The sequence below is a fragment of the Neltuma alba genome, unplaced genomic scaffold (assembly GCF_004799145.2).
Source record: "Neltuma alba isolate B1F8T4 unplaced genomic scaffold, ASM479914v2 tig00011642_pilon, whole genome shotgun sequence".
Taxonomy (NCBI): Eukaryota; Viridiplantae; Streptophyta; class Magnoliopsida; order Fabales; family Fabaceae; genus Neltuma; species Neltuma alba.
Window position 1 is genome coordinate 177,843 of NW_021636290.1, and position 27,941 is coordinate 205,783.

Below are 27,941 nucleotides of genomic sequence, written 5' to 3' on the forward strand. Positions count from 1 at the left end.
ATTACAATAAAGTCCTAAGAAAAAAATAATTACTAAATAAGTTTTAAAAATTGTTATTTTTTTACTCTAATATTTATCATTAAAAATTGTTTAAGTCGTTGAGATTTTTTGATAATTATTTTCTCTCAACAGCTCATTTTTTTAAGAACTCATTGAAATTCTCCGAAAAAAACTGATTTTCTTCGTTTCGCTGCGAGTATTTCCTCGCCTTCATTCGCAATACAGTATAAAAACAACGAACCTGGACGAAGGTAATAACTGGAACTCAGACTCAGGAGAGTGAGGGAGAAGAGAGTGCATGAAAATTTCGAAGTGAGGGTTGAAATCGAAGAGCTGAGCTGAAAGAGCAAGAGTAGAGTCCCAGACCACAGGCATTGGCGTGTACTCTTAAGCTGCCGCGCTGCATCAGGTATCTTCTTCGTTTGATTTGCTTCACGCCATTTCTTTCTGTTTTCTTTCTCTTTCTTCATTTTCAGATGCATATTAAGCTGCTTCTGCTGTATTTCTTCGTCTAAACTCGTCTCTATGAAATTATGGTTGCTTGATCGCTTCTTTAGTTGACTTTCATATGTTTGATGAAATGCTGCACTCAGGATTTGCATCTTCCATTGCATTGTTTGATTATCATACTCCCTTTTCGTTGCAGGATATAGGTACCTCTTTTGAGTTTCTGCGCCGAAGACTTACCATCAAGCAACCATGGATGGTACGTGAATTCAGGAACTCTGTTATTGGATTTTACTTAGGCCGTCTCAGTGATTAGTGCTGCGGATAGGTTCTGCATCTTGTTTGACGCTGATTGTGCATTTGATTTAAGGATTCTTCATCTTCACGAGTAGACGATACTTCCGATTTTGCTGTTAAAGATGCTGTTCATGTTATAAATAGGTTCCGTACTATAGGATAGGAATATCATATAACTATGTAAAATTTTAATAAAGGCTTAGAATTTTACTATTAATGAACTCTTTATAAGTGTGATGATATGAGAATATCTTATCATTAATACAAATAGTATAATCTGTACCGTTATTATAGGATCAGATATTATTCTGTTAGGATTTTATTTTACTCATTACGAGTCATTAATACCTCGGCTCCTTTCATGTGTATAAACCCTTTGCTCGACTATCGAATACACACAACTTTCATATCATCTTCTATTTCTCTATAATAAGATTGCTTATAACATTCCATGTGTATAATTTCATCCTGCTGTTTAGAAAGGCTTAGTTTTTGACAATTGATAAACTGTACCTGATTAATATGCTTATAACTTTCTGTGTGGTTCAGTTGACTCACAGCCAACCATGGAAGAGACAATATTGGTTGGGGATGATCTAATGATGGGGCCTCCATCGCCTCTAGTCCCACCAGAAATAGCCTCCCATGTGCTTGAAGGTGTTGATTTGTGTGATGAAATCCTGAGGAATCTATTTTTGTGTAAGTACTGATGTTTCCTTTGTAAGAAGTTTCAGCTCCTTCTACAGAAAACCACTTCAAATGGTGTAAAACCGAGTTGCTAGTGGGGGCTAAAACCAGGGATGGTCACTACATCGTTTCACTTCTGGTTGTTATGGAGCAGATTAGATATCTATAGATTATTTCTCTCCAGCTCTGGTCATACATTTCAGCTGAGGTAGAAAAAGAGTGTAGGCTGTTATATGTTTTACTGATGAATGAAGTGTTTGAACATTTTCTAGGTTAAAGAAAATAATTCACGAGAGAAAAGAAGTACAAATACGAAAGATTAGCAATCCTCATAGAACAGGGAAAAAGTCTAACGAAGGACAGATCAAAAGAGCAACCAGTCCCTGAGCATGATAGCAAATTGACTCCATTGAAAACCTCATGCAGAAACCCATTGAGAGGCAGGGAATGACCATGTCCCTTACAAGTGTCATAAGAAACTATTGAGCTAGAATTCTTATTTTGCTCTATCTGTGTGCATTAGATGCCAACCGAAAATAGGACTCCTAGACCACCTTATTTTGGTCATAGTCCCAACATGTATACAGGCAATGCCCTCCAAATAGCCTGAACAAACAAATACCTTGACCTCCTCAAAAGTTCAGATATTTGAAGATCAATGTTAATTGTGAGTCTTTTTATTCAGAAAAACATTACTCAGATTTATTTAAATGTTGCAGGCTTGCAGATCAACGACGTTGAACCATTCTGTCAAGACGAGATTGCTCTATATCGCCAATGTGCTGAAAGGAGGGTGAGATAACTGTGACAGATACGCTTCACTCAATGGCTTCATCTTCCATTTTACTGATTGAAGTCATTTGTGCTCTCATTTATCTCTCGACATATGTGCAATATTCCTCTAATGTTAGTATATGAAGATGGAGATGTAGGAAGTGCAATTTTATGCTATTAGATTTGTAGGATAAGTAGAATAAGGAGATGTCTTCAAGATAGTAAACTTGCTGTCTCTCTCTTCCTTCTGCCTTATTATTTCAACTCCTTTATTTTCTCTGTAGCTCCTGACATGTTTGCTTTATTTTTTCACTACTTGCATTAGAAGTGGAGGTGTAAAAGGAAACTAAGTTTGTATGATATGATGTTCCACTTGGCAAAAATTATTTGCAGGATAAGGAGGTAAGAAAACGTCTTCTAGATAGTGAATGTAAATTGGGCTCTTCCATGCCTTTAGATGATGCAAAGGAGAGGGCTGCTCAGCTTGAGTCAGAAGTTACATCATTGGAAAGGTATATTCATTAGTATTTTACTAAAGAGATGCAAACTAAGCTTATATTTATGAATAACTTGATAAAGCTTTTGTTATTATTTCAAAAAACAATTTTCTGGGGAATGACTTCTGTTAACATGATGGTGATGGTGGCTGTGGTTGTTATGGTTTATCTGCTGATTGAAATGGTTTAACGTTTCACTGTAAATGCACTACGCCACTTTTTCCTTTACTATTAGTGTGTATTGATCCCCAATTGGACTGCAAATTATTATCATTACTTAACGGTAACTATGTAATTCTATTATTATTTTTCTATTTGGAAGTGCAAAGTACATCCTCAATTGACACCGTTACTTTTTTTTTTTTTTATTTCTTTTATTCCATACTATGCTAAGCACAAATCATCTCCTCAATGTGTCACTCTGACATCAAAGTCTTTCTTGTTCAATTCATGGTTATACAATGCAAAAATTCACGTATTGAATACTGTTATTTGTCTTGCGTGGTACAATTTACAGGCGCTTGATTCTTGCTAGTGGGGTAGGGGGCATTGAAGGATTCCGCCAAAGATGGAGCTTGCATGGTCGCCTTACTGATACCAAGTAATTTCTGTGAAGCATATCATGGATAGCAACATGATTTCTGTAGTTTTTATCCTGTCATGGTTATTCATGACAAGTTTCCATGTTTTTCATTGCTATAGCATATTGTTAAATAGCAATGTTTGCAAAACTGGACCAAACTGGTGAATTGACCACTTGTTTGGTTCAGTTCATCCCCTGAACTTGGAAAATTTTCAGCTAGTGTGAACCAATCCAAACTAGTGCGACCCAGTCATAACCCAGGTAGCCTACCGGATTGGGTGGGTTATCCAGGTCCTTTTTTTTTTTTTTAATTGCCAAATCGAATCCACTGTTTTGATCAGTTTAATAACCAACTCGGTTTTTAATACCTTATTGAATAGTGTTATTAGCTATCCATTGATGCAAGTGAGTTACTTTTACTTTAAATTATTGCTGCCAACCATATTAATTATCAGAATATCATCAATTAGAGTAGCCAAACATGTGAATGAACAAGTGATTGATGGGCTAACACGTACATAGAATTGTTACTTGATAATAATGGTTATTTTCAGTAGTGAAGTTCTGACTGTTTTATATTCAGGTGTTTGGCCACTGATAATATGCACATATTTCTCTAAGCTTCAAAATACCTCACTGGTTAACTTAACCTATGAATTTCATGCAGGAGCAGATTGGAGTCTTTGAAGAAGGGCATAGATGGCAGAAAGAAGGATGAGCCTACGAGTGGTTCAACTTCCAAAAGATGGTTCTTCAGGTGAAGCTGCAGGTGTTGCCCGCTTAGTTCGCTCACCGAGATTTACCTACCATGCGTTTCTTTCACCATTTAAAGGGGGTTGCGACGTAGGATTGCAATTATGTGTTTGGCGAAGACGTTGGAAATGATTGCTTTTTTAATTACTTTTCTAGTTTTCGTTCTACCTTACTAGAGAACGTATAGGCTTTTGAAATGCCGTAACACATTGATTAAACTCAGTCTCGGTTTCCTCTTGGGAAGGCACAAATAGTGTACTAGAGATGTTGATACCTGATCATTGATCGATATAAATAATTTATATACATATTTTACATACCTCTAGCACTAACCGAATAAAAGAATTAAGTCTCAAGAAACTGACGATCTGAGAGATGGTATTAAGCAGGCCAGCCAAGCATAATCGAATTTTCATTCTTTTGTTTTTTTTTTGGCTTCTATACAAGTCGAATTTGACGATTGGTAATGCTGCCCGGGACATCTTCGACGTATGTACGCAGTGACCGTTGCCGACTAAATGTTAAGAGCTATCTCAACTCTAGAATCCATGAGGTGCATTCCTGAAGGAGCTGGAATTTTTGGCGAACAGCTATGTTGTAGAAAACCTGCATCTTATTGCGAAATTCAGTTCTATCTTCCTTGCACTTGTATGATCCCGCACAAGCACATTGCTCAGCTAAATGAGCAGCTTTAACCTGGTAACATCTGACGCACACCAGATCTTGCAAGTGGTATAGCCGTTCTCTCTGTCGTACAATCTGAAGAAGTGCATTTTCCATCACCTCACGATCATATGGCTGCCCACACTGCGGCACGCCACAATGCCACTCCTGACTTAATAAAGCTGAGTCACGGCACAAATCCAAATCTCTGCAATCATTGCAGTAGCTGTCCAAAAGATTGGAAAGTCATGTTAATAATGGCACGATGATCGACTTGAGAGCTGTGGAGGAGGAACTATAAGAGATTAAAAGATAGAGCCGTAACACTTGTGAGCGCAGACTATATTTTGATTGGAAAAAAAGACTTCCTTTTTGAAAGATTTTGCGGTTGTCACGGATGAAGGTCCAAGAACGAAACACATTGGAGAAATGATTTTGATTCTTTCAATGCACGAATAATAACATTATCCACTTGGAACGTGATGCACAGTTCTCGGCAAATTCAATTTGATATAATTGGCAAATAGATGATAATACCCATATTCAACGAAGGCAAACTGCTGCTTTACCTGACTCTCAAACAAAATCATAATGACTCAAGTACGAAGAAAAAACATGTGATGCGTATGACGTGATTAATTTTTAGAAGGTACCGCTAGGATCCAGCAAATTTATAACATTAATTACTAATCAATAATCAATGAATAATACTAGTATATAAACTTGTTACCTGCAGATGACATTGGGTAATATGAATGAATGACTCGGATCACGAAACTCAGCTTCTGGTGCAAACTCCCTGACCCGAACAAATCTCAACAGATTCTTTCTCATGACCTACGAAGCAAAGGACAAACAGAATTGTTACCTTGCTAAGCATGGGGTACCGTAGGAATAGGAAAATTTGCTGCCTTACAAGGTTATCCAGTTCAAATTATTTAGGCAGGAAATCAACATTCATGGTTATGAACACTACTGTTTAACTTCTATTTTTGTCTTGATTGGAGAGGAGTAAATAACAATAGTCGACCCCTAATTACGGCTCACGATGATGAAATCATCATCATCATTTTTTGCCGAAGATCTTCCCATTATTGGCCTATTATGCAACAGTTGACTGTGCAAATCAGGCACTGTGTGACCAAAATCACAATACAACAGTCAAGTTATTTATAATTTCACGATGAGGAATTGTTCGTTAGATATTACCAGAACGTCATGCTGCACACTCTGGTCCAGGGCGAGGACGGCACAGACATGCTTGATAAATTCCAAGGCTGCGTCCCCTTTGTGGAAATCAGCCGCAAGTTGAGGATTGCCAGATGATACATTCTGGTCTTTTTCTAGTCTTATCTCCTTCATATGATGCATAATATCGCCAACAATTCCCAGAAGCTTGTCTGTGAAGTAAGAGCTGATCTGCAGAACAGAAATGCGAACCAAGTATTATGTGGAATCAAGAGCTACAGAGCGTAAATAAATTTCACTGTCATTGCTATACCTGTCCTTTAATATATTCCGTCACATGTGATTCAAATTTCTCTGCAGCTCCAATAGTGATTGATGGGGTGCAGGAGTCGCCACTTTGTGATGAAGCCGGTATTGCAGCTTGTCTTTGTGCATAGTTCCAGGGAATGTACATGAATTGAGAAACAATGAAAACAAAGTGATCCTGTAGAAAGCCAGAAGAATTCCGGATAACATAGGAATGGAAAGAACAATCAACTCCATGTTAAAAGGATAACCAACTAACAACCTAATATAATGTTCTAGGTTCTTTTCCTGTATTAACTTTTAGATTCATATTATAATTCATCCTATGAATTTACCTGGATTTTCTTTGGCAAGTATTCGGCAATGTTCCAACTTGATATAATGTCAACTTGAGATTCGTCATTAATCGCATCATCAGATTTTGCTGGTATTCCACCATAGTTATACTACAGAAGGCAAAGCAGAATGACTTGATGTAAGTATTAATTACATCTGTTCAAACAAGCAAAGAAGCTCCTTGGCTATGTATAATTGCTTCATCAATAATGAATAATTTGTAAAAAGAAGGAGCGTAGAAACTCTTGCACCCCAAACACATATAGTGCAGGCTAAACAACAAAGGAAAAGGCTGACCGAACCTGATCCATGAATAGCAATGAGTTCCAGAACTGAAGCGGTTCAAGTTCAATCCATTCAAATAGATCTCTATAGAACAGGCAATACCCAGAGTTAGAAAGGGTATGAACTAAGTGGTTATTCCACAACAAAACGAGGCTCATCAGGAACAAGTTGTAAATGTTTCACTCTCAAATGAGGTCGTGGATCAAACTGTCCAACTCGTTGCCTTTACTGTACATTTCTGTTATCTTCGATTTTAAAAAAAAAAAAAACTGACAATATCATAGATAAGTGTTATAATTTCTATGGCACTGAGGAGACAAACCTAGACTGCAGAGTTCGCAACAAACTATCACAGTAAGCTTTGGCTGCAGGCAGATCATGTTTTCCTGTGTCCACGATTATTTTTGAGAAGTTTGCAAAAACAATTGATGCACCCAATTTACGGAGCTCCGCCAACAACAATGCAAAAACTTTTTGCATGACCTATAAATATTGATGGGATTCACGGAAAAAAAAATTTAAAGATTTTATCACATAAACATAATTGACAAATCTCATGATTTCAACAGGCCAAATTTAAGGGGGAAAATAATTGACCATGAGGAAAAGCTTTACCATCTAAGAAAAACTTAAATGAATCGAGTCAATCTGCCATTGTAAATTTACTATCACATTTTGGAGGACAAAGTGAATGAATTTAAGGCAAAGAAAAGGAAACAAAATAAAATTCATCATGTGCAACTGTCACATGCATCATATAGCGTCTTTTAATGTACAATTGCTTTACCTTGTGAAGGAGCTGGTGAAGAGCTGGATCATGAAGTTTTGATTGAGGGCTGAAATTTGAGAAGGAAAGATCAAAGAAGTCATTAAGCCAAAAAGATGAGAATGGGAAGTAAATAGATAAATTTGAACCTGCATAGCCATCGATATAGATGTTGCAATATTGCATCAGCATATGCATTTCCAGATGTAACTGCATCTGCAAGGCACCGTTGGATTAACTGCTTTAGGACTCGAAAAGCACGTGCACATGAAGTGGCCTCATCAATGCCATTCTGATCATTTATGGCAAATGGTCCAGAGTTTATGTCATGATCAAACCCTAACAAAGCACCTCCTTCCAACTCATTGACTTGGTTGCTTTTTAGAAGAGCATCTACAGCCAGATGGTGAATCTGCAGAAAATTACGTCCTTGTTAATTTTTAAAAACTCAGTACAATTGGTGAAATCAAGTAAAGATAGACGTCCAAACCTTTAGCTCTACTGTAACTCTTCTGTAAGCTCCAGGGTAGGTAAGAACAGGTTGGTGGACCTATTCCCAGAAGGCACGGCATTCAGTTTCAAGATAACAAAATATATGCATGCTGAAAAATCAACTATTGTTATTACTACTACAACAACTACTATTAATATTATAAAAAGCACATGCTTAACAAATTGGGCAACAATAAAAGTTAAATATCTTTTCACCAAAAAAAAAAAAAACAACAAATATCTAAGACAGACCTCATCAGCAAAACACATCTCTTCTTCGTTAATTCCGCCTAAATCAGGCAGGCCATCATCAGATATCCAAAGTACCTATAAGAGAGAACTCTGATCATAGCTAAGCAAAATCATCTATTTCAGGGATTAGGAAAGCATTATAATCGAAGACAAGGTGTAAGTTTCAGTTTGTACATAAAACACAGAATAAAGAACTTCAAAGGAAATAAGAACCTGTTGATTATCCCTCAATGCTCTAGAAAAGAAGATATCTGCTGTAAATATGAGCCAGTCAAGTTCAAAATTCCCTAATGGCACCTGTAGCAGAAAAGTTGAGAATCCCATTGACTATGACAACAACAAAAATATATGTGCTGCCAAAGGTTTTGAATGCTTACATGAGCATATTTTGAGAGAGAGATTCTCTCATTCAGCCACTGGACTGAAGCAGCACAGCGATGCATTCCAGTTTTTGCAGCAACTTGTTGCCATCCAAGAATCTAGAAGGAGCCAAAATCAAGCAACAGAATTTATATGCTAGGATTATGCCATGCGCAACACCCTAATGTGCAGCTTAGACAATGATGAAAAAATAATGGTAATAAGCAAAATGATATACAGACACATAAAAAGAGTTAGTATATGCTAATACGCCAGAGAAGGATCAGTTCTATGGAGCATTTTACCTGGTACTGACTATCACGTGCATTAGAAGGAATGTTCAGGCACGGAAAATCATCTAGAGCTCGAATAGTCAATTTCATTAGTTGGGGATTTGGACATTCAATGACAGCAACCATAGGTCCATGATGCTCATTCCTATAACCAAGAATATTAGAGGAGCAAAGTAGTATAATCTAAAGGAAGTGCTACAGCAAAGTAATATTTGATATCTGAAAAGCAAATATAAAAATTTGAAAGGGAATAGGGTTGGAAAATCTGAAACCATGCGCTAACGAGTCAACCATTGGAGCTTTAAGCAAATATGAAATCTCAAGTAGTTATAATTCTTAAGCTTCCTTCGCTCATTTGTGGGTTGATATAAATCAAGGTCATGGAAACCGGCCCATCTGGCTCAACTAGAGAGCCAGTCCTTGGTTTGGCCTAGGATATGGAGTGAAGCAACTAAAAAGAAGACTGATAAAAAACCAGTAAAAAAAAAAAAAATCAAATTTGATGTAACTCAGAAAAACTGTGACTCAACCAGGTTAGCACAAACATCCGAAGACAACAACCAATTCAGTTTTCTGTACATGAAAAGCCATAGGATGCCCCTTAATCATACATGATGGTGTCAGGTATGGAGCCTATTGGGTGGCATCTGGTTCTAACCATACTCATAAATGAACTCGACAGGTTTACTCAACCGACCACTGCCACCAAAACATATAGCAAGAAAAAGGAGCAAAGGAAAAGAAAAGTGCCAATGTTGGTCGAGCAGAAGATACAAGGGTATGTACCTGAAATGGAAAGAAGCAGATGGGCAGAAGGGAGATTTCACGAGGCAGAAATGGTGGAAATAGTTGGAAAAGTTATTGGGGTTCTCAAAAGCCAGGACATGTCTTTTACTCATTGTTTTGTCTTGTGTCAAGTCCAAGTCTTGTGCTGTGTGGTTGTGATATGTGGGTGACCGCTCTTCATTGCATTAAGCAGCCAGAGGATTCGGTGAACATTAAAGAATAATTGTCTCACGTATTTAAAGAAAACTTATTTTGGGATTAGTTTCTTGAATGTCCTGAACATGTTGAAAGCTTACAGGGAAGGTTGTGACATTTGAAAAGAAATAAAAAATTGTGTTTTCTTCCTTCAGAAAAAGAACAATTGTAAACTAAGATCAATGTGAAATGAAACCTTTGATCATTTATCACTCTTTGCATCATCGTTTCAGCATCCTTGACATGCAAACATAGTCCACCTGAAAGTAGCACATATAAGTAAATAGATACATGGAAAAATAAAATTGACTAAACACCTAGAGTTAAGACCAGCTGCAAGGAGGAAGACAAAATATGATAAGTGTGTTGCAGCTTACCTTAAATCTAATACCATTTTTGGGAGGTGCCTCAATAGACAAGGCTTCACAAGCATCACGGAATTGTCTTTCAAGAAATACCGGAGACAAGTCCTTGTTTTGATATGGATTGACTACCACAACAGATATTGCTTTTGACGCAGGAAAATATCCAACATATATAGCCCGCCCCTCGGAGATGCTGATGTTAACCAAAAAAATGAGAATTTCAAAGATAAAGTGCAAAGCACAAGAAGGGAAAAGAATATGAAGAACCATCCTTTCTAGGTAGTGAAGGGAAAAGAATAAGTGGAAAAGTTTCCAGAGAATAACAGATATAGCTATATGACCAACATTCTACTAATATGAAAAACACATGGGCATAACTGGAGGACTTATAACACAAAGGAGGCAACAATATTATTTCTCAATAATTACTGGACCCACACTGACTGCCCGACTTCTTTTATTATTTGAATCACAATTGCTACAGTATTTCCCAGAAGATCCATCTCACCAAAATAATCTCACTACCCAATATGTTCGCTGCTAAAAGAATGTTCATCATAAATGTGACATGACTGCACATTGAGCATCTTTATGCTTTTCTGAAACAAGAGACAATGATAGAATATGCTTTCTAATTTGGCGTAAAAAACCATTCACAGTCAACTGCTTGATGCAAAATAAAACAATCATTATGGTGCCAAAACGAATTGTGAATGTAAGAGAATAATGCCTCTGATGATATTGGAGCACCACTTACCTATGATACAAGTAAAAGAAGGACATGGGTTGTTCAAGATAAGAGCATTCTGTAGTGGTCTTCATGTGCAATTCACTCAGATTCCAAGGTTCCTGAAGACCACGTTTTTTAGCAGTTTTGTCCACCTTGCATACACAACCAAGCTGGACTACGGCATTAAACTCCAGTGGAACTTTTGTTTCATATATTCCCTGAACACAAAATTGTATCCTTCAACTTTAATTCAATTTAATTTTGTCAACGATAAATAACTGTCACAATAACAATAAATTAGCCAAGTACGAGAATTCCTTTCCCACTTTATGGTAATAGGTAAAAGTGAAAACAAGCAAAACAGAACAAGTGACAAATTCTACCCTAAATAACAAATGATATGCAACGCGGAAAAATTCAACAAATTTTCTTTCGTTCAAATCCAACAACCAATCATATCAAGAGCTCAAAATACAGCATATTACCTGTGAAATAGCAACAATCTCTACAGTAACAAACAAAAAGGAAATAAGCTATTTGATGACAGTGAATATGCAAACCTCAATGTCAGGATCTGCCAGAAGAGCTGCAAGCTTTCTGCTTGTTTCTTTAAATTGAACTTCATTAGTTGTAACCTTTAAAATTCCAAGACCAATATTATGCCCTTCCAATGAAGAAAATATAAATAAACAAATAATAAAATCCGTAAAAGCAAAAAAAAAGACGATCGGTACCTCATACAGGTTATAACTTTGCCTTCCATGTGGAAGAGTCTTATTGACACGTTTACCCATAAACTGCTCAGTAATTGGTGACCTAGAATTGAGGTAAAAGACCCTAGGAACAGAAACCGGAATCTTAAGCATGACCCCATCGACAACAACCCAGGCAAAAAATTGGCCCATCTGTGAACTATGAATTAGTTGTATTATCTGAAGAGAAGGAAGATTAGGAAAAATAATTAAAAAAGCATTCAACTCATATTTTGAAATTGACTACCTCATTCTAAAGTTCAACTCCCTCACCTGCCAATGGGTCCGTGTCAGTACTACCTCATGCCTTCTGAAATATGAATCAACATTACTTCTTCCCTGAGCTTTGTGATCTGTCCTGTTTCTCAATCTTTCAAGAGTGCTATTAGCACCGTCTGATTTCTTTGAATTCTCCAATCTAAGAAAATCAAACTTCTTTCTTAGTACCATACCAAGTAATACTATCTGAGGCTTAAAATGATTTCAGAATTCAAACCAAAACTATGGACATTTAAGTATCTATAGGGATCGTAGGATCTTTGTCCGCTTCCAAACTTGAAACTTAACCAAACAATCATAGGTCCTCAACAATGCCAGTCATATAAGCATTCACTGGCGCCACAGGTTCCGTTAAAGTCAGACATTGAGCTTTTAAATCATCCTATTTGCGTTGGGTGCCCCCCCCCCAAAAAAAAAAAAAAAAGTCTATCTGCATTTGACTTAAGTTTTAGATACCTGAATAATTAAATTGTAAACGCACATAGTTAAGGCTTTCATCAAATAGACAATCATTAGATACTCTTGAGAAAAAGAAGGAGCCGAATATTGAGCTTTTACTTGAGACTACTGTAGATCGTGAATAGATTTTTAGAGCAAAATACAAACGAGATGGCAGTATCATCTGCCACAATACCACACATGTAGCTAAGGGGTTCATGCAAGCACGTGATTGATTATGATCTCAATTTCAAATTGATTGACTGATGAGGTTCTTTGGAGACTCCCTCAAGAAAGATTCAATCCAAAGAACTTCCTAGATATTGATATCCATGAACTTTGATATGTCATAGCCATGAACAGTTTTTACCTTTGCTTCTTTCTTCTTGCCATTATATCTTTCCATTTTCTCTTCTTCGTCTGGAGCCATCCTTGATAATCTACTGTTCTGTCAACATTTTCAGATGAATCTCCATTGTGTTCTAAATGTGCTAGTGGCTGACGCTCACTACCATGATTATTTGTTTTTGCTCAGAATCTTCTTTGCTGTAAGGCTTCACGGAGTGCTGTTCATTATTAGCTTCATAATGTCGTATAATTGGTCTAGGTCCACTAATATTATTCCTGGCCTTGTTACCAAAATCCTCCAAGTCATTAATAGCCTCTTCATTCATAACACGGCAGACATTATCAGAATTACTTTGCTTTTTAGAGAGTTCATCCCTGTTCATGCAATTAAAGACATCAACTAGTTTTCGTTGGCGAAATTTGTCCTGCTTCTCCCGAACCTTTTTGTGCAACCAATCAGGATGAGCCACCCTAGGGACAGGATTCGCAACCTGAAGGATTACAATACCCTTTCAGCCAAAAGAAGGGAAAAAACAGAGAATTTTATAGTTGCAACATGCCAAAGTAATATTTTCCTCAACCTTCTGCATTGCAGCAGGAATGGTGATAATTTTTTGAATTGCAGAGCTCAGCCGTTGCCTATAATAGGACCAATCAACTATGGATCGAATGCCAGCATCAGCTGAGACCTTGCACCATTTTCGGACATAGAACTTCATTACTTCTGCAAATAGTGGGCATGTAGTTTTTTTAGAATGTTCAAAAGAGCTTGTGTTACCCAAAAATACAAGTAAAATTTACCAGCATCAGTTTCAAATATTGCCACGGGAACAGCACGCTCACTTACAGGTGTTCCCTGCTCAGACAAATATTTTTTAGACAGTAATCACTAAGCAATAAACAAACAGATAAGAATTTGAAGATGAAAATGCAATCATGAGGGAAAAGAATTTAAAAATGAAATAAGAAATAATAATCAAATGCTCTAATAATATATTAAGTTATGTCCACAAATCCATTTAAAGCTATTATAGAGTGGATGAAACCTAAAAACTCACGTCCAAGTAAATCCATTAAAGGTAACTCCCAAATCATGAACATACATTTTTTTTGGGGGGGGGGGGGAGAGTAAATGACACCCAACTGATTGCTTATGCAAGAGATTTCTCAATTTTAAATCACATTCTTCTTGGTTATGTTGACCACCAACTATCATCTGGTCCTCTAAATAAAGCTGTCAAATATTTTTAGAGATAAGTCTTACAGATTGAGCGGGAAATTAAAGGATTTGTAGTTTACTATTAATAAGGAGTCTTAAAAGTTGAATTTAATATTGTCAAGTAATGCTATAATTATCTTTTATCATTCGGAGTTTAATTTACAGTTAAGTTCTGTCAGAATATTATAAATAAAGGAACAATAAAGAGGGCCTTCATGTTTCTTGAGTGCTTAAATTGTCCAACAATAACATGCAATAACTTCAAACATGTCAACCTCCAACAGATTTCTTCTAAATGATTTATATTTCTAATCACATTTTCATTATTAATGAAACGTATTATGGTGAAGGTTTACAGCACATGCATCACATCATGCATTTTGCTCATTAAAACACGAGTCACACCTTAGGTTCACATGCTACAATGTACTGACAGCGGAGGCCTTTATCTTTGACCATTGCATCACCAAGAAAGTCAGCAAGCCGTCTAGCAGTGGTAACAGCACAAGACTTCTGCTCACCATAATCAGCTAAAGACTTGCTCATGGTACTTGATTCTGATATATAATCAAGCAACTCGCTATCTGCAATATCCCTTCCTTGGTTCTGGGAGACAAAAATAGACACGATAAGAATATAGAAAGTTATATCAGGATATGATCACCACTGTCTTCCTCAAACTAATATAAAAAAATTAGATAAAAGAACACGAGAAAGCACATTGGGTGAACAAAGATAAAAAAAAAAAAAAACATCAATTATGTAAGACACTAAAAGATGAATCTCTAGCTTACATCAAGAAGATCAAGCCAGCGGTTTGCCACAGTAGCAACAGCTGAATAACACTGCTCTATGGTTGACCCGTGGAGAAACTTGTCAAAAAGCTCTGCCTGCAAGAAGAAATACATTTCAAATTAAAAATAAATGACTGAAAGAAGCAAACTCTATTATGCAGATTTTGAATTTACTAATTCAAGTTTCAATATAGAATCATCGTATAGCACAACAGAAACAAAATATCTACATCTATATATCTATCTATATGTATAGGTAAAAAACCTGTTCACATACGTCGCAGATTTTATTTTCAAATTAACGACAAGATAGCTATTTAGTCCAGAGACTTCAAAATAAGAGTCAATCCCATGTTGGATACCTTGAACACTTGAAAAAGTTTTAGAAAAAATCAAACCTTGGATGTGCCGCAGTGACTGTGTTTTTCCATGGTACACTTAAGGTATATATAAATAATAAATAATTCAAAACATTTTTTTTATATACTACACACATGGAGTGCATTGGCATTTACCAGTTTCAAAACTTCTATTTCTGCATTCATAGGAACGAATGTTCCTTGACAGCTGTTTTTTTTTTTTTTTTGTAAGGGGAAAAAATCTTAACTGCTAGTTGCTAATAAGTAGAACCTCTCCCACTGTAAAAAATCTAAATATGCCATATTTCCTTTTACACCAGTATAAATTAACCAATCTAAATTAATGTAATACATAGCGTCATGATTGTCAGGTCTTCTCATATGTCTCCGTGCTAGCAGTTAATGGTCCAAAGCAGTATACCTGGAAAACTTTTATTAGCTTCAGTTCACCTCTCCGCTTGATCTCAAAACCTTTCAGCTCTGCTAGCGTTCCATCATCATTAAAAACAGCGTAACGCTTCTTAATTAGAATTCCTTCTTCTTTGGAAGCTGGAAGGATCATTGCCTATATCACAGAATACATACAAATTATACACATTTGTGAAAACGCAAATCAATACATTTAAAAGTCTTAAAGTGCAGTTTTACAATACCTTGTATGGTCCGTCAACTTCAAATTCAATAGAGCATTCGCTGTGAGTTGTATAAGTTTTCCTAACTGGATCAATGAGTGTCTGTCGTAAAATTCAGAATTAGAAAGAATGCACGGCATATATAAGCCAAGTAATTGCACACCACTAAGTACTAATTACAAAACTCAGAAGCAGAAACACTTGCAATTGATCGCAATTTAAATAATTCAGAAATAACAGTATAGGCAGACCTGGTACTGATCATTTGTATTATTCCTTGCCACATCAACATTAAGCATGACACAAGGGTATGAAATAGTCAACTTCCTCTTTGAGTCTCTGAAATGTATAAAACTTCAGTCAGCCTCTTTAGACTTATAACTAAGCAAAGATATTCTAGACTAGCCCACATTCATGCTGCTAAAATAAACTATTCAATGGTGAATAAGATATGAGGACCTGCTCTAATCACATTATACAAACAACCGATAAAAGAACAGAGCATACATTGTTTTAAAGGTAAAATTTTCTGGAAAAGATCCAGGAAGTGCACACCAAATGCCATCCGTGTCTAATTCAAGTGGTTTTCCTATTTTCTCAACAAGCAGACGGGCATTCTGAATGATTTTTGCACCAGTATACGTAACAACTCCGGCCATTTCCATGGAGTACCATCTTGCCCCCCTGTAAGATATATAACAAACTTAGAAACCAATTTCAGTAAGAAAAAACCGAAAAAAAAAAATTCAAGAATGCATGGAGATTAATTCACTTTTTTCCTTTGATATTTTTTTTCAGTTCAACACAGCATCACCAAAGATCACTTCACTTACTTGCGCATGACATATCCATAAAAGGAATTAAGAATGCACTTGTGCGCAAGTTGCAATGAATCATAAAGCACAACCATGTCCTGGAGAGAAAACCACCGTATTAACTCAACTCCATAAACAGCAACATTTACCGTAGCAACTTGAGTAATATCGCATAATAACCATCAAGGTAAATTATACAATTCATACTTGTGCTTCTTGGATCTTGATAGAATTTCCGCTGGCCTTGGCTTCTGACAACTTTCCCTTCCAAACCTTATTAAGACCTTTGTATTCATATCTTCTATCCCGAAAACTAGAACCAGATTGAACAAAAACAGACCTTAGTACAACAATCAATGAAAAACATTAAGTTTATGAGCTGTAAAAAAATTACGTTCCAATTTCCATGGACTATATATGTAAGTTTTCTGATAATTATTTTCTTACGAAGCACTATAATAGCAACAGTAAATATTCAAAATGGATATATAATAATGTTAACTCACCTGCGAACAGTGTCAACATAAAATGGATTTTCACGCATGCAGATCCCTGCTTCACGAAGTTCAGTTACTGGTTTATCAAGTACCCGTTTGTATGCCTGTGCAAGCCACTAAGATTTAGCATGCCACTTATAATTTAAACAAACGAGTTGAACAGAACATTCATAACCTTCTGGCAGTATTTCTTTAGACGTTCTTTTAGCCTGGATTGCTGCTCTGACTTGGGCAGGTCAAGAAATGATTTAGATGACTGCCTATCAGCACTCTCAACAAACTCTGATTCAATCTGCCTCTTTAAATGATAATAATCACTGAAATTGTTCAAATAAACAACCTAGTTAGTCATTATATTTTGCGGAGGTATGCTCCTATAATGAGATCTATGCTAATTTTCACAGAAATATAAACCAAAAAGAAAAGCACACCTTTTCTTTGCCATGAAAATTTCTCCACGCCAAACCCACTCAAGTTTTCGAAGGCAAGTCTTTCCAGGACGGTTGAAATCACATGCAGTGCAGACCTCATCCGTAACTATTGAAGGGGGCTGCAATTACACAGCAATCTTTAATCAACATGAGTTAGACAGCCATCTCTCCTTCAGGGGAGGGGGAACAATATACATATTCATCAAGAGAATAACTCCCAATAACGCAGGATACCAGAAAAGAAGTATCAAACACAAAATAGAATTGATGCTTCGTCACAAATGCAGCCAAACAAAGTTAAAGAATAGCATTCATACGGAAAAGAATTCATATCAAAATTAATCAGACATATAAGCATAGTGTAATGTGGATGCAGGAATGAGAGATGGGAAAAAATGCAATTATTTTCACTTTCCTTTGTCATTCAATTTTTTTCTATAATCTAGTACCCATCCTACGCATGTAGATCCTGCCGCAAAGCAAAAGTGGAATATAAACATTGATTTTTCAAACAAAGAACTTCTGACATATGACTTGAAAACTGTTCATGGATCATCATACCTGAAGCCGGTTTGTTAAGATTATGTTTGGATACATAGCAGCTACGTCCAAATGATAAATGAGGGGGCATTCTTCACATATTGACTTGTCTCGCAATTTTATAAGCTGCAAGCATAAGGAGAAACGGATCAGAATTTTTCTAAGTGAATGCATATTGTAATTGTCAGTTTTACACGATATTCAGAAGATATATATCTTGTAACTGCAATGACATGTGAAAAATTGGGAAAAAAAAATCGTAATGAATAAAATTAAAAAATATATTGGTAAGCAATTCATATGAAAGTATTGAAGCACAAAAGATTGGGCCAGGCAAGAATCATAATCAGTACCTTTTCCATGATAGCATTCTTAACTTCATCATAATTAGAGATCGAATCCAAGTCCATCTTACCCTCTACTCTTATAGCATATTGCAGGTCTCGATCAAGGTTGTTGATCAGTTGCTGCAATCCAAACCATTCCAGGGTCAGTCAAGCATTTTTACACATGTTCAAAATGTAACGTCATATTCATTTCTCAGGAACTATGTCAAATCACAAATCCATCTTGTGCATAGGAGGTAGCCCCTGCCCAACTTTTCTTTACTGAGGAGAAGATAAGGACTCAGCATTCTTTGTTAAAATGACGGCGTGATCAATAGTACTTGGAAACGGAATGACAGACCTCGTATGCTGAAGGTTCAAGGGTAAAACTAGTTGGAAGATCAGATCTGAAAACACCACTTTCAAGGCATTCCACATGGCCACCAATGTATGTCTCACTCTCAAGAAGGTGATTGTTGTAAAATTTCTCAGGATCAGAGTGGTGCTTGTTAGGGCAGATCACATTAGCCTTGTATGCCTGTAAAAGATGCAAACATAATCATAAGGGAAACTAGAGATCTCGAAGTAAATGATTCGGCACAAAGAATTTTAATTTCAGTCAAATATGCCTAAGAACCCACCTGAACCATGAGCAACATTTCACAGAGGGTCCCACTGCCTTTACGCAAAACCTCATCTGGTGACATGGGTATAATTGTCGCAAGAGAAAAAATAAAGGGATGAACATAAGTTGTATACAAGTAATAAGTTGCCACAGCATCAGAAACGGAATATGAGGCCATCATCTGTAATAACAATTCAAAAACAAAAAGAAAAGGGAAATTTATTAAGTTATCATATGACCCTTAAGAAGCTTAGCATGACAACTTCCAGTAAGAAAGTATAGCACATCCAAAGGAAAAACACAGGGCGAGGGGGTTAAATGCTCACCCAACAAACAAGTGTATCACACTTCACTAGCCACATAGAACCAAGTGTTTCATCACCCACTTTGTGCACAATCATAAAGATTATGCAAGCAAACCAAAAAACCATTCACCAATTTTCAAAGAACAAAAATTTTTTATATAATATATCTAGCACGCCTTCCATATCCAATTAATTTATCAATTTGAATCACTCATACCTGAGGCTTTTCCTTTGCAAAGCGAACCATGTCCTCAGGGTTCACCTCTAGGGGATCATAACCCAACTTTGCTTTTGTAACAGCCTAAACAAAAATAAAGGAAAGGCAAGAGAGAAAAGATAAACTCAATTAAACCCGAAATTAATAAACACAAGGCATAAGATGCAAGAAAAGCATTCAAATTAATGCTGAAAAACAAGTTATTCCAAATTTAACATACATTAAGTTCTGAATATCCTTTTATATTAGAGTAATTATGTTGTTAACTAACAGCGGGTAAAACAGATATAATTATATGCACATAGTGCATCCTCCTACAGATATGCACTCAAACCTCTAGCAAGACCTAGACAAAATAAAACAGAAAGGATGGCAGCTAAAAAGATGCATTTAAGCATAAAATACTGATCGTATTCATCACTTGATTTTATGATGAGATTAAAAAATTTTGGTTAATTATATTCATGGCGTATCTGACTGCTTGTTCAATGTTGAATTTGGTGCTCCCTGAAAAGGAAGTTGGCTCATTGAAAAATATGAGCATTTGCAGGAGTTTGCCTCTTTCTGTCATGTCATGTTTATCATATATTAAGGGGAATAATCACATGTATAAAATTCAGCCGATCTAATCAATTGTTTTATAAACTGTCCATCTTACCAATACTTTGCTAATTCTTTACAGTTCTTTCATTTATTTTTGCTCGATCTGACTCTAAGAGCTTTTGATCTAGCTGCATAGTATCATTCGGGGAATATTTATATATTTAATGTACAGCTTTTAACACTGACAATCTTGACCGAAATTCACTGTTCTGAAATTATATAATATTATATATCACATATATACAGGAACTTGACACACTGAGAAATCTGTAAACTCTATATTTGACTATATCATTATTGGTAAGCAACTCTTACAACTGGAAGACACGGATTTCTTTTTGAAGAAGAAACAATTCACAATTAATTCATCAGATATTGTCTTGTTGCATTTAGTAATAGTAGTAGCAGTAGTAGTAATGAAGAAGATCAACCCAAATTGGTGCAAAAATAAATTAAGGAACAAAAAGCAAAAATTTGTACCTTCAGGCCTTGACTACCTTGAGGAAGATAACTATCACGTTTAACCCAAGCAAAACAATCTAGATGGCAAGCAAATTTTGCTCGACATTCCCCTTGACTGTTGTCACATAGAAAACCCAACTCCTGCAAGTTTAATTAACCAAAAAGATAAAATAAAAGGAATAAGCATTACCAATCAAAAAAAGAGAAAAGAAATCATTAGAACTTGTAGAATGTTCTTCCAACTAAGGAATAAAATTGAAACCTGGAGACAAATGCCCCAATATCTATGCAGAAAAAAAAAATCGTAAAACCACTTCTGCATAGCAGCCAAATATTTTCCCCATGCAATACATGGGAGACATAATAACTTAAAAGTTCCTCAAACACTAAATTTTTTGATCCTATGACAACATAGTGAAATATTAATTGCACAAAGTTTCATAATTTGAATGAAGTTGAAAAAACAAAAAATGGTTAGATAGACAGACCCTCCAAGTGAAGAAACACTATATGTTCATTAACTGTTGATAAAAGAATGCTATTTATTTAATCAGAGTAGGAAAAAATAAAAGAAACTGTTTAGAGGTAATACACTCTAACCAATTTTTTTCTAAATTTTTCCCTACTCAGTAGAAGTTAATTGTTCTAACAGAAATGAAATGGTTACCAACATACATCACGCATTTTGAACCCATGATAAGCTGCCCTTCTTTCCACAAATGGCCAATCAAAGAAATCACCGTTATATGTAACATATATCCCAGGTTTCACGTCTTGCATATGAGAAAACCATAACTTAAGAAGTTCAACCTGCAAGTAATCCCAAAATCAGAAATCAACACAGCACAACAACCTAAGGGAACAGATTTTCATCAGGTAAATCATGCATATCTCTGTGGATTCACATTACCTCATTTTGAACATTTGTCACTTTAAAACATCCTTCAAACTCTGGCTTTGGAGTGTACTCCAAATCCTCTATATCATCCCCAACACACTAAAAGTCAAAGCAACAAAAATAATTTGATTACTCAACAGCATCAACCTAGGATTAAAGCCTTATAGTATAGGCATTAAACTTTAGGATAAAATCGTGATCGGTACAAAATAGTAAAACACAGATTTATGATCCTTTAGGCCATGCTTCATACTTAATTGGCATTAGCATGATTATAGATCCCAAATTTACAATCAACGATTCATATTATATTCAATAGCTTAACACAAATGACCCGACGTCATGTGAACCTAAAAGAGGGTAATGACTAAACATATTTGGGGTCAAAATTCCAAATTCTAGTGACCTCTTATGAAAAGAATGAGAAATCAAATGAATATCATATTCAGTAGACTTCTATTATGAGGTTTTGATGAAAAGAGTCCCCATTAAACCAATGACTGGGAGGGAATATGCAGTAAACAGTGTCAAGCATTAACCATTTTTTATTACCTCTCTATTTATAAGCAAATAGCCTTTTCCATCTACCATGTATGAAATCATCATAATTAAGTCATAGTCAGCATCAGGGAACTTCAATGGAAGTTTCGTGGTCTCTATATCAAAAGCACAAATACGAACTTCAGCACGCTGCAGAAGATCGGTCCTCTTCTCAAGTGTAACCCCAGTGTTGGTCACACTAACATCATACCATTGGCCACATCGAATATCTGGGTGACATGTGATTCAGCATATCATGATAGATTTGGAAGACAGCATGTGAGAACAGTAGGATAATTATCAAAAGCAAGAAGTATTATAAAAGGTACCATTATCAATGGCAAAGCGAACATGATAAGGAACATCATATTCACGAAGATCAATTATATAATCTAGAAAATCCTGGGATTTTTGCTCCCTACAAAACAAGAAGCAGGATAGCATCAGATTGAGTGATTAATGTCATGTTCAAATTAAATGGACACTGCCTTGAAAGGCAATAGGCCACCATAAGGAAATAAATGAAACACTTCAATATCTTGTTCCATGAAACAAAACTAAATGTAGATGAAAGGCACCTACCTTCTTCCAGTTAATATGGATTCATAAGCTTCTGCTGCATCAGATCTTGCCTGATTTCTTTCAACAACATGCATCAGGTCACTCTTCACGTTCATCAATTGTTGCACAGTGTCAAATGATAGCTTTAAATAAGATTTTTGTAATCCAGACAAATGATTTTTCTGTCGAGAACATGGAATCAAAGTGAATTCTAGAGATAAAAAAGCATGCACAGCCATATTGTTGTTGGATTAATGACAAAAGTAAAAAATGTCTAAAAAAAATGCAGATATATGAGTCTCATGCGTCAGTTCCATGGAGATATTACAAAACCTGCAAGCATATGCATGAAATTAATTCTGAATACATCATGCATAATAGTGATTTGACCTTCTCAAATTGTGGAAGTAATCTTCCAACCATGAAGATAAGTATTACAAGAGTTTCTGGAGGCAGAATGGAGTATTTATAAATCAAAAGGAGGGTGCTGCTCATCATGTATCAGGTAGAGATAAGCAGATAGAAAGATGCATATATTGCTTACAAGATCAAGGTCTTCCTTCTCTTTAATTTCAATATCTGCAATCTGACTTTCATAACGCCGCCTTAGATATGCTTCAACTTCCATCTCCATTCTATCCTATTGATTTCATAAAGCCATCATTGAAACTGATATCAAGGTTGGCATCTTAAAATTAACACCGAAATAGAAGATATCAACAAAAACACAGGCACACATACATATGATTGCATAGAAACACACAGGCACGCATATAAACCCAAATGTGTTGTCTCCCCTGCCGTGGATGCATGTATTTGCATTCTTACCTTTGTAGCCACATAGAAATAAGGCTGAAATCTGTACTTTGACTTGAACATAGAACCATCCTGATGCAAAACTCCAAACAGTTAATTATTTACCAAACCAGGTTACCCGTATAGTAGAAAACTAGTGAGAAGTTGATTTTATAGAGAAGCAGTTCGGCAGAATTATATACCTGCGTAACAAAATAAAGATCTACACAACTATGGACTTTGTGTGTATCTTCATCCTCCCAAGATGACTGTAACGAATGAAAAGCACATGTAAATCCCTTGGAATCGTACATGAAATGAATTAATACGCATTTTAAGAGACATTCGTTATGCAATCAAAGAAGATCTGTATTCTATTATGGCTTCAAGAACAAATTGACTTTTTGCGGCGGTTTATTGATCTCATTCAAATTGACTAGTTGTGGAAAGAAACTCTCAAAAAAATGAATCATACAGATGATGATGGTTAAAAGTTTGAATGTATTTGTAGACTACATCTTGAGTAGCAAACAGCACTATCACTGGTGATGCCGCTGGTAGTGGCAGCAAAAATGAGAAAGGTAGTCAGTACGTAGAATATAAATAATGCAAGAAAGACATGGTGCAGAGAAAACAAACTAGAATCGAAGTTGAAGATGACATTGGTAGTTCGCCAGGAAATGCGAAGAACAAAATGAATTTGATTGCCGATCTGTCCACAGTTTCTTAAGGCAACAAGTTGCCGTGACGTTCATGACCACTTTGTAACCCGGAGCCATAATGAAGCTACCATTCAATGCAGTCATGCTAGCGTGGTAAGTACAAAAACCATAGTAAATCGTAATCACTAGCAGTGAGATTAAATTATCCTTTTTCATGAATACAATGCCATAACTTGTAAATGTTATATAATCTCAAAGAGTGAAGCAGGAAAGCTGGATAGAGAGGATGAATTCATAATTATATCACGTTTCCAGAAACGGGAAAATTAAGTAATAAATATATAGATATATATATTGAGATGAGACCATAGGAATGGGAAATGGCTTACGGATGAAAAATTTAGCAACCATCCAAGTCGTTTCTCGCCCTCTGAGAAAAGATCGAACCCTAATTTAGACTCGAGTTCTTCTTCAGCGTTGCGGATTAGCTTCTGCTTCTTGGCTCTGCGGGAGTCTTTGCGGTCCCATCTTCGGCTTTCATTGTTCATTGTTAGTCAGCGGATCAAGGATTTTCTGCCAGCAGGATCTTGACAAACACAGATTATGCAAGTTTTTCAGAGCTCCAGTGGTCTATCACGTTCAGGACAGGAAAGTGAGGACAATGAGCGGCAGGTCAAAGTGGAACCGTGGGAGCAGTGATGTTTTCCCGCGCTTTTCTATTCCCGGCAGATATAATAAAATATTTGGCCGTTGTGACATAATTGCCCCCACGGCAGCGGGATGCTCGACTACCAATTCCCAAACTCCCAATTGCGCAAGCATCAATATTCAATATTATCTCAATATTGTTAATAATTTTCAATTACCCAACTGTCACCAAATTATATGTATATACTATTACTAATATAAATAGTGTGCATGATTATCAACAAGCTACGGTACTTAGGTCAATGTACATTATATTGAGCTTTATTGGTAAGAAGTATTTTCAGAAGAGTTCAGCTGAAAACCTCAAGTCTGAATTAATCAGGAATTGAGAGATCTAATAATAAGTTAATGTCTCATGAATCACACAATCACACATAAAAAATAATTTAGATAAATTTTTGCTAATGTAAAATATTTTTTATTTAAAAGTTAGTTAATACAAATTATTATTCCTATTCAATATAAAATTTACAGGAAATTACATAAATCGGGGGTCTATAAAATATCAGTTTGCAATTAAAATAATATTTTTTAAAATGCCTATATTTTTTTATATTTGGTATTCTTTAAATTTCTACGTGATTACTTTATATTAATAATTTTTGCTAAAAGAGGGCGAAACCGTTGCGAGAAGAGGCCTAGGTTGAGGCCCATATTTCCTATGGCTCGACCCGTTTTTTCTAGCCCAGCTCGACATCATCGCTCCAAAAGCCTTACTGAACGCTTGTCAAAAAAAAAACTGCTGAACGGATATGATTCGCTCAAAAACCCTAGTTGTACATAATACATATACCTCGGCCCCCAAATTCTCCGCCACCCTCCTACCAAAAAAGAGCAGCTGCGCAGTCCCCCGTCACTTGAAACAAGTATGCATTCTTTGTTAGCAGTCTCATGTCCATTTCCCGCTGATTTACGCGTTAAAATACACTCTTTTTAGTAATTTGTAGTACTTACAATAGCTTGCGCTAATTTGTATTCGAGGCAGAGATGAAGGTGATCGCTGCGTATTTGCTGGCTGTATTGGGAGGGAACGCGGCCCCTACCACCGACGACGTGAAGCACATCCTGGGCTCAGGTGAAGGATCCTTTTATTTTATTTTTGGTCTATCTTCTCTACGGTACATTTGTTTCACACTTATTCAGATTCCGGAGTTATTATCTATTCCACTTTTATTTTACTGTAAGCTAATTGTTGCCTGGTGGTTGTAGTATTTATGATTTGAACCATAGAATTACATGACTTGGTCTATAATACTAGTCAATTGTTTAGTGTACGTACCCCACAAACAATATCATACTCTTGCAGGCGAATTGACGAAGGAATAAGTTCCTGCACTTGTAAAATTAATTGAGTGGGATTTGTGGTAGCGGCCATGAGAGGAATGAAGATACGGGACGGAGAAAAAGAAACTAACTTCTCATTGCTGCCGGTTCAATTTGGCGCAAAACTACGTTTAAGGACACGTGCTGTGTGAATTTAGATTAAAGAATATCAAATACTGTAATTATCTTCGCGTATCAGAGTTATTATCAGTCTTCTTATTTCGTACCTACTTTTAAGTTTTAACGAAGTTGGTTAAGAGGGTACTTTCCAAAAACTTGTAAGGTGCCTAAAACAAACTAGTGGTAGCTCTGGTGAATTTAGATCTTCTTGAAGCTAAGCTGTCCATGGATGTGATAGAACGTGACACATATGGTGGGGCGTGTTTGGAGCACACTTACCCCTCCAGACTCCATCTCATTTTTTCACTCTTCACAAGCTTCTAATTTTGGAAGACTAAGATCCAAATAATTCTATTATTTAGGATGCTTTACCTTAAAATATTCGCCAATTAGGTCCCTAGAAGTAATGTTCCCCAATTACACCACACACATTGAATTTTTACATTCCAGTTAGTTTTATTGAAAGTCTTCTGTGAAAAGATGTTTTATTGTTGGCTGTCACCTGTGTTCAATCCAATGCCACTGATGGAGGAAATATAGAATGTGTATAATTTATGAGATTTCTGTGCTGCTGAGTGGCCCTTTAAACTCTGCTCCAAAGCAAGCAAATTATGAATTTACCGTTGTTTCGAAGGTTCAGTGAGTTACTTGCCAAATATGATGATAGGTTCTTCATGTTTGATTTGTGATTTACAGTTGGTGCTGAGATTGATGATGAAAGGATTGAGTTGCTTTTGTCTGAAGTCAGTGGTAAAGACATCACTGAGCTAATTGCTAGTGGAAGAGAGAAGTTGGCTTCAGTACCTGGAGGTGGTGGCGCAGTTGCTGCTGCTGCTGCACCTGCTGCTGGAGGTGCTGCTGGTGGTGCTGCACCTGCTGCCGAGGCAAAGGAAGAAAAGGTGGAAGAGAAGGAGGAGTCTGATGATGTAAGATCTAAATTTACGCAGCTGATTTTGTTTTTAATGATTTCCCCATTTCACTGACAATGACATATTCTTGTTTTCCTTGTGTTCATCGAACTACAGGACATGGGCTTTAGTTTATTCGACTGAGACTACTTCACTGCTTCCTTTATCAGAGGGGTTTGCCGTCCTGGTCGCGAGCTTAGTACAACCACAGTTTTTGTTGTTGCAGCGGCATATTGAGTTAGGTTTTGCTTTTTCTTTGAGACAATGTAATGATATCAAACAATTTGACATGATTATTAATGTTTTGAATTATCTTTGATTACTGGCTGTTAAATTTAGTGCATTCGACTCCGCTTGGACGGGATTGATAGAAAACGAAGCATATATCAGTAACTGACTACCAACTAGAGGGGTGTTTTTTAAATAATGAACTAGAGCCTTGCAGAGGAATCGCTGAGCCCCCTCGAAATGTTACGTAGGTTGTTCCACCATTTGATCACCGTGCTCCCGAAACAACTACAGTACGAACAACACCAAAACGCCATGTCGTTCTTTGCACGCGAAGGAAGGGGTTTTTTTTTTGTTTTTTTGTTTTGTTTGTTGTGTGGTTTTTTTTTTGGTTTTTTACCAGCTTGTGTGGGTTGTTACTTGTTGATGATTCAAGCGACAACATATTGCCCAACAGAACATACCAATTTGTTCTGTTGTTCAAGCCCAACCCAAGACAGC

General features: G+C 36.3%; 3 protein-coding genes across 4 annotated transcripts; 2 read left to right on the forward strand and 1 right to left on the reverse strand.

Annotated features, from left to right (window-relative positions):
• Positions 1-242: 242 nt before the first annotated feature.
• LOC114716062 (uncharacterized) lies at positions 243-4,348 on the forward strand. Of its 2 annotated transcripts, none has more exons than XM_028901001.1 (7): positions 243-409; positions 647-706; positions 1,294-1,443; positions 2,151-2,224; positions 2,599-2,717; positions 3,220-3,303; positions 3,959-4,348. In XM_028901001.1, the coding sequence occupies exons 2-7, from the start codon at positions 700-702 to the stop codon at positions 4,044-4,046; spliced, it is 522 nt and encodes a 173-aa protein (XP_028756834.1). In that variant the 5' UTR covers positions 243-409; positions 647-699; the 3' UTR covers positions 4,047-4,348. The 2 variants fall into 2 exon arrangements, with proteins under 2 accessions (XP_028756834.1, XP_028756833.1); XM_028901000.1 differs by having other exon boundaries at positions 246-409; positions 3,953-4,348.
• Positions 4,298-24,735, reverse strand: LOC114716060 (DNA polymerase epsilon catalytic subunit A-like). The gene is given in 51 exon segments (XM_028900999.1): positions 4,298-4,927; positions 5,432-5,538; positions 5,911-6,120; positions 6,203-6,373; positions 6,531-6,641; positions 6,834-6,900; positions 7,139-7,299; positions 7,604-7,652; positions 7,732-7,994; positions 8,073-8,132; positions 8,327-8,401; positions 8,540-8,623; positions 8,704-8,805; positions 8,992-9,124; positions 10,157-10,208; positions 10,211-10,220; positions 10,338-10,518; positions 11,083-11,273; positions 11,616-11,690; positions 11,790-11,987; positions 12,081-12,225; positions 12,895-13,045; positions 13,048-13,363; positions 13,454-13,596; positions 13,674-13,728; positions 14,497-14,697; positions 14,886-14,981; positions 15,666-15,809; positions 15,898-15,978; positions 16,128-16,215; positions 16,384-16,560; positions 16,710-16,789; positions 16,899-17,004; positions 17,198-17,292; positions 17,364-17,505; positions 17,620-17,738; positions 18,181-18,285; positions 18,513-18,626; positions 18,847-19,023; positions 19,127-19,291; positions 19,633-19,716; positions 20,716-20,838; positions 21,373-21,507; positions 21,608-21,694; positions 22,148-22,365; positions 22,465-22,553; positions 22,718-22,878; positions 23,241-23,336; positions 23,525-23,584; positions 23,695-23,760; positions 24,543-24,735. Coding segments are annotated over 51 exon segments (6,639 nt in total). The 5' UTR covers positions 24,702-24,735; the 3' UTR covers positions 4,298-4,566.
• A 908-nt stretch (positions 24,736-25,643) lies between these two features.
• On the forward strand, positions 25,644-27,546 carry LOC114716063 (60S acidic ribosomal protein P2A). Its single transcript, XM_028901002.1, has 4 exons — positions 25,644-25,727; positions 25,847-25,936; positions 27,001-27,230; positions 27,330-27,546. The coding sequence occupies exons 2-4, from the start codon at positions 25,849-25,851 to the stop codon at positions 27,354-27,356; spliced, it is 345 nt and encodes a 114-aa protein (XP_028756835.1). The 5' UTR covers positions 25,644-25,727; positions 25,847-25,848; the 3' UTR covers positions 27,357-27,546.
• The last annotated feature ends 395 nt before the right edge of the window (positions 27,547-27,941 follow it).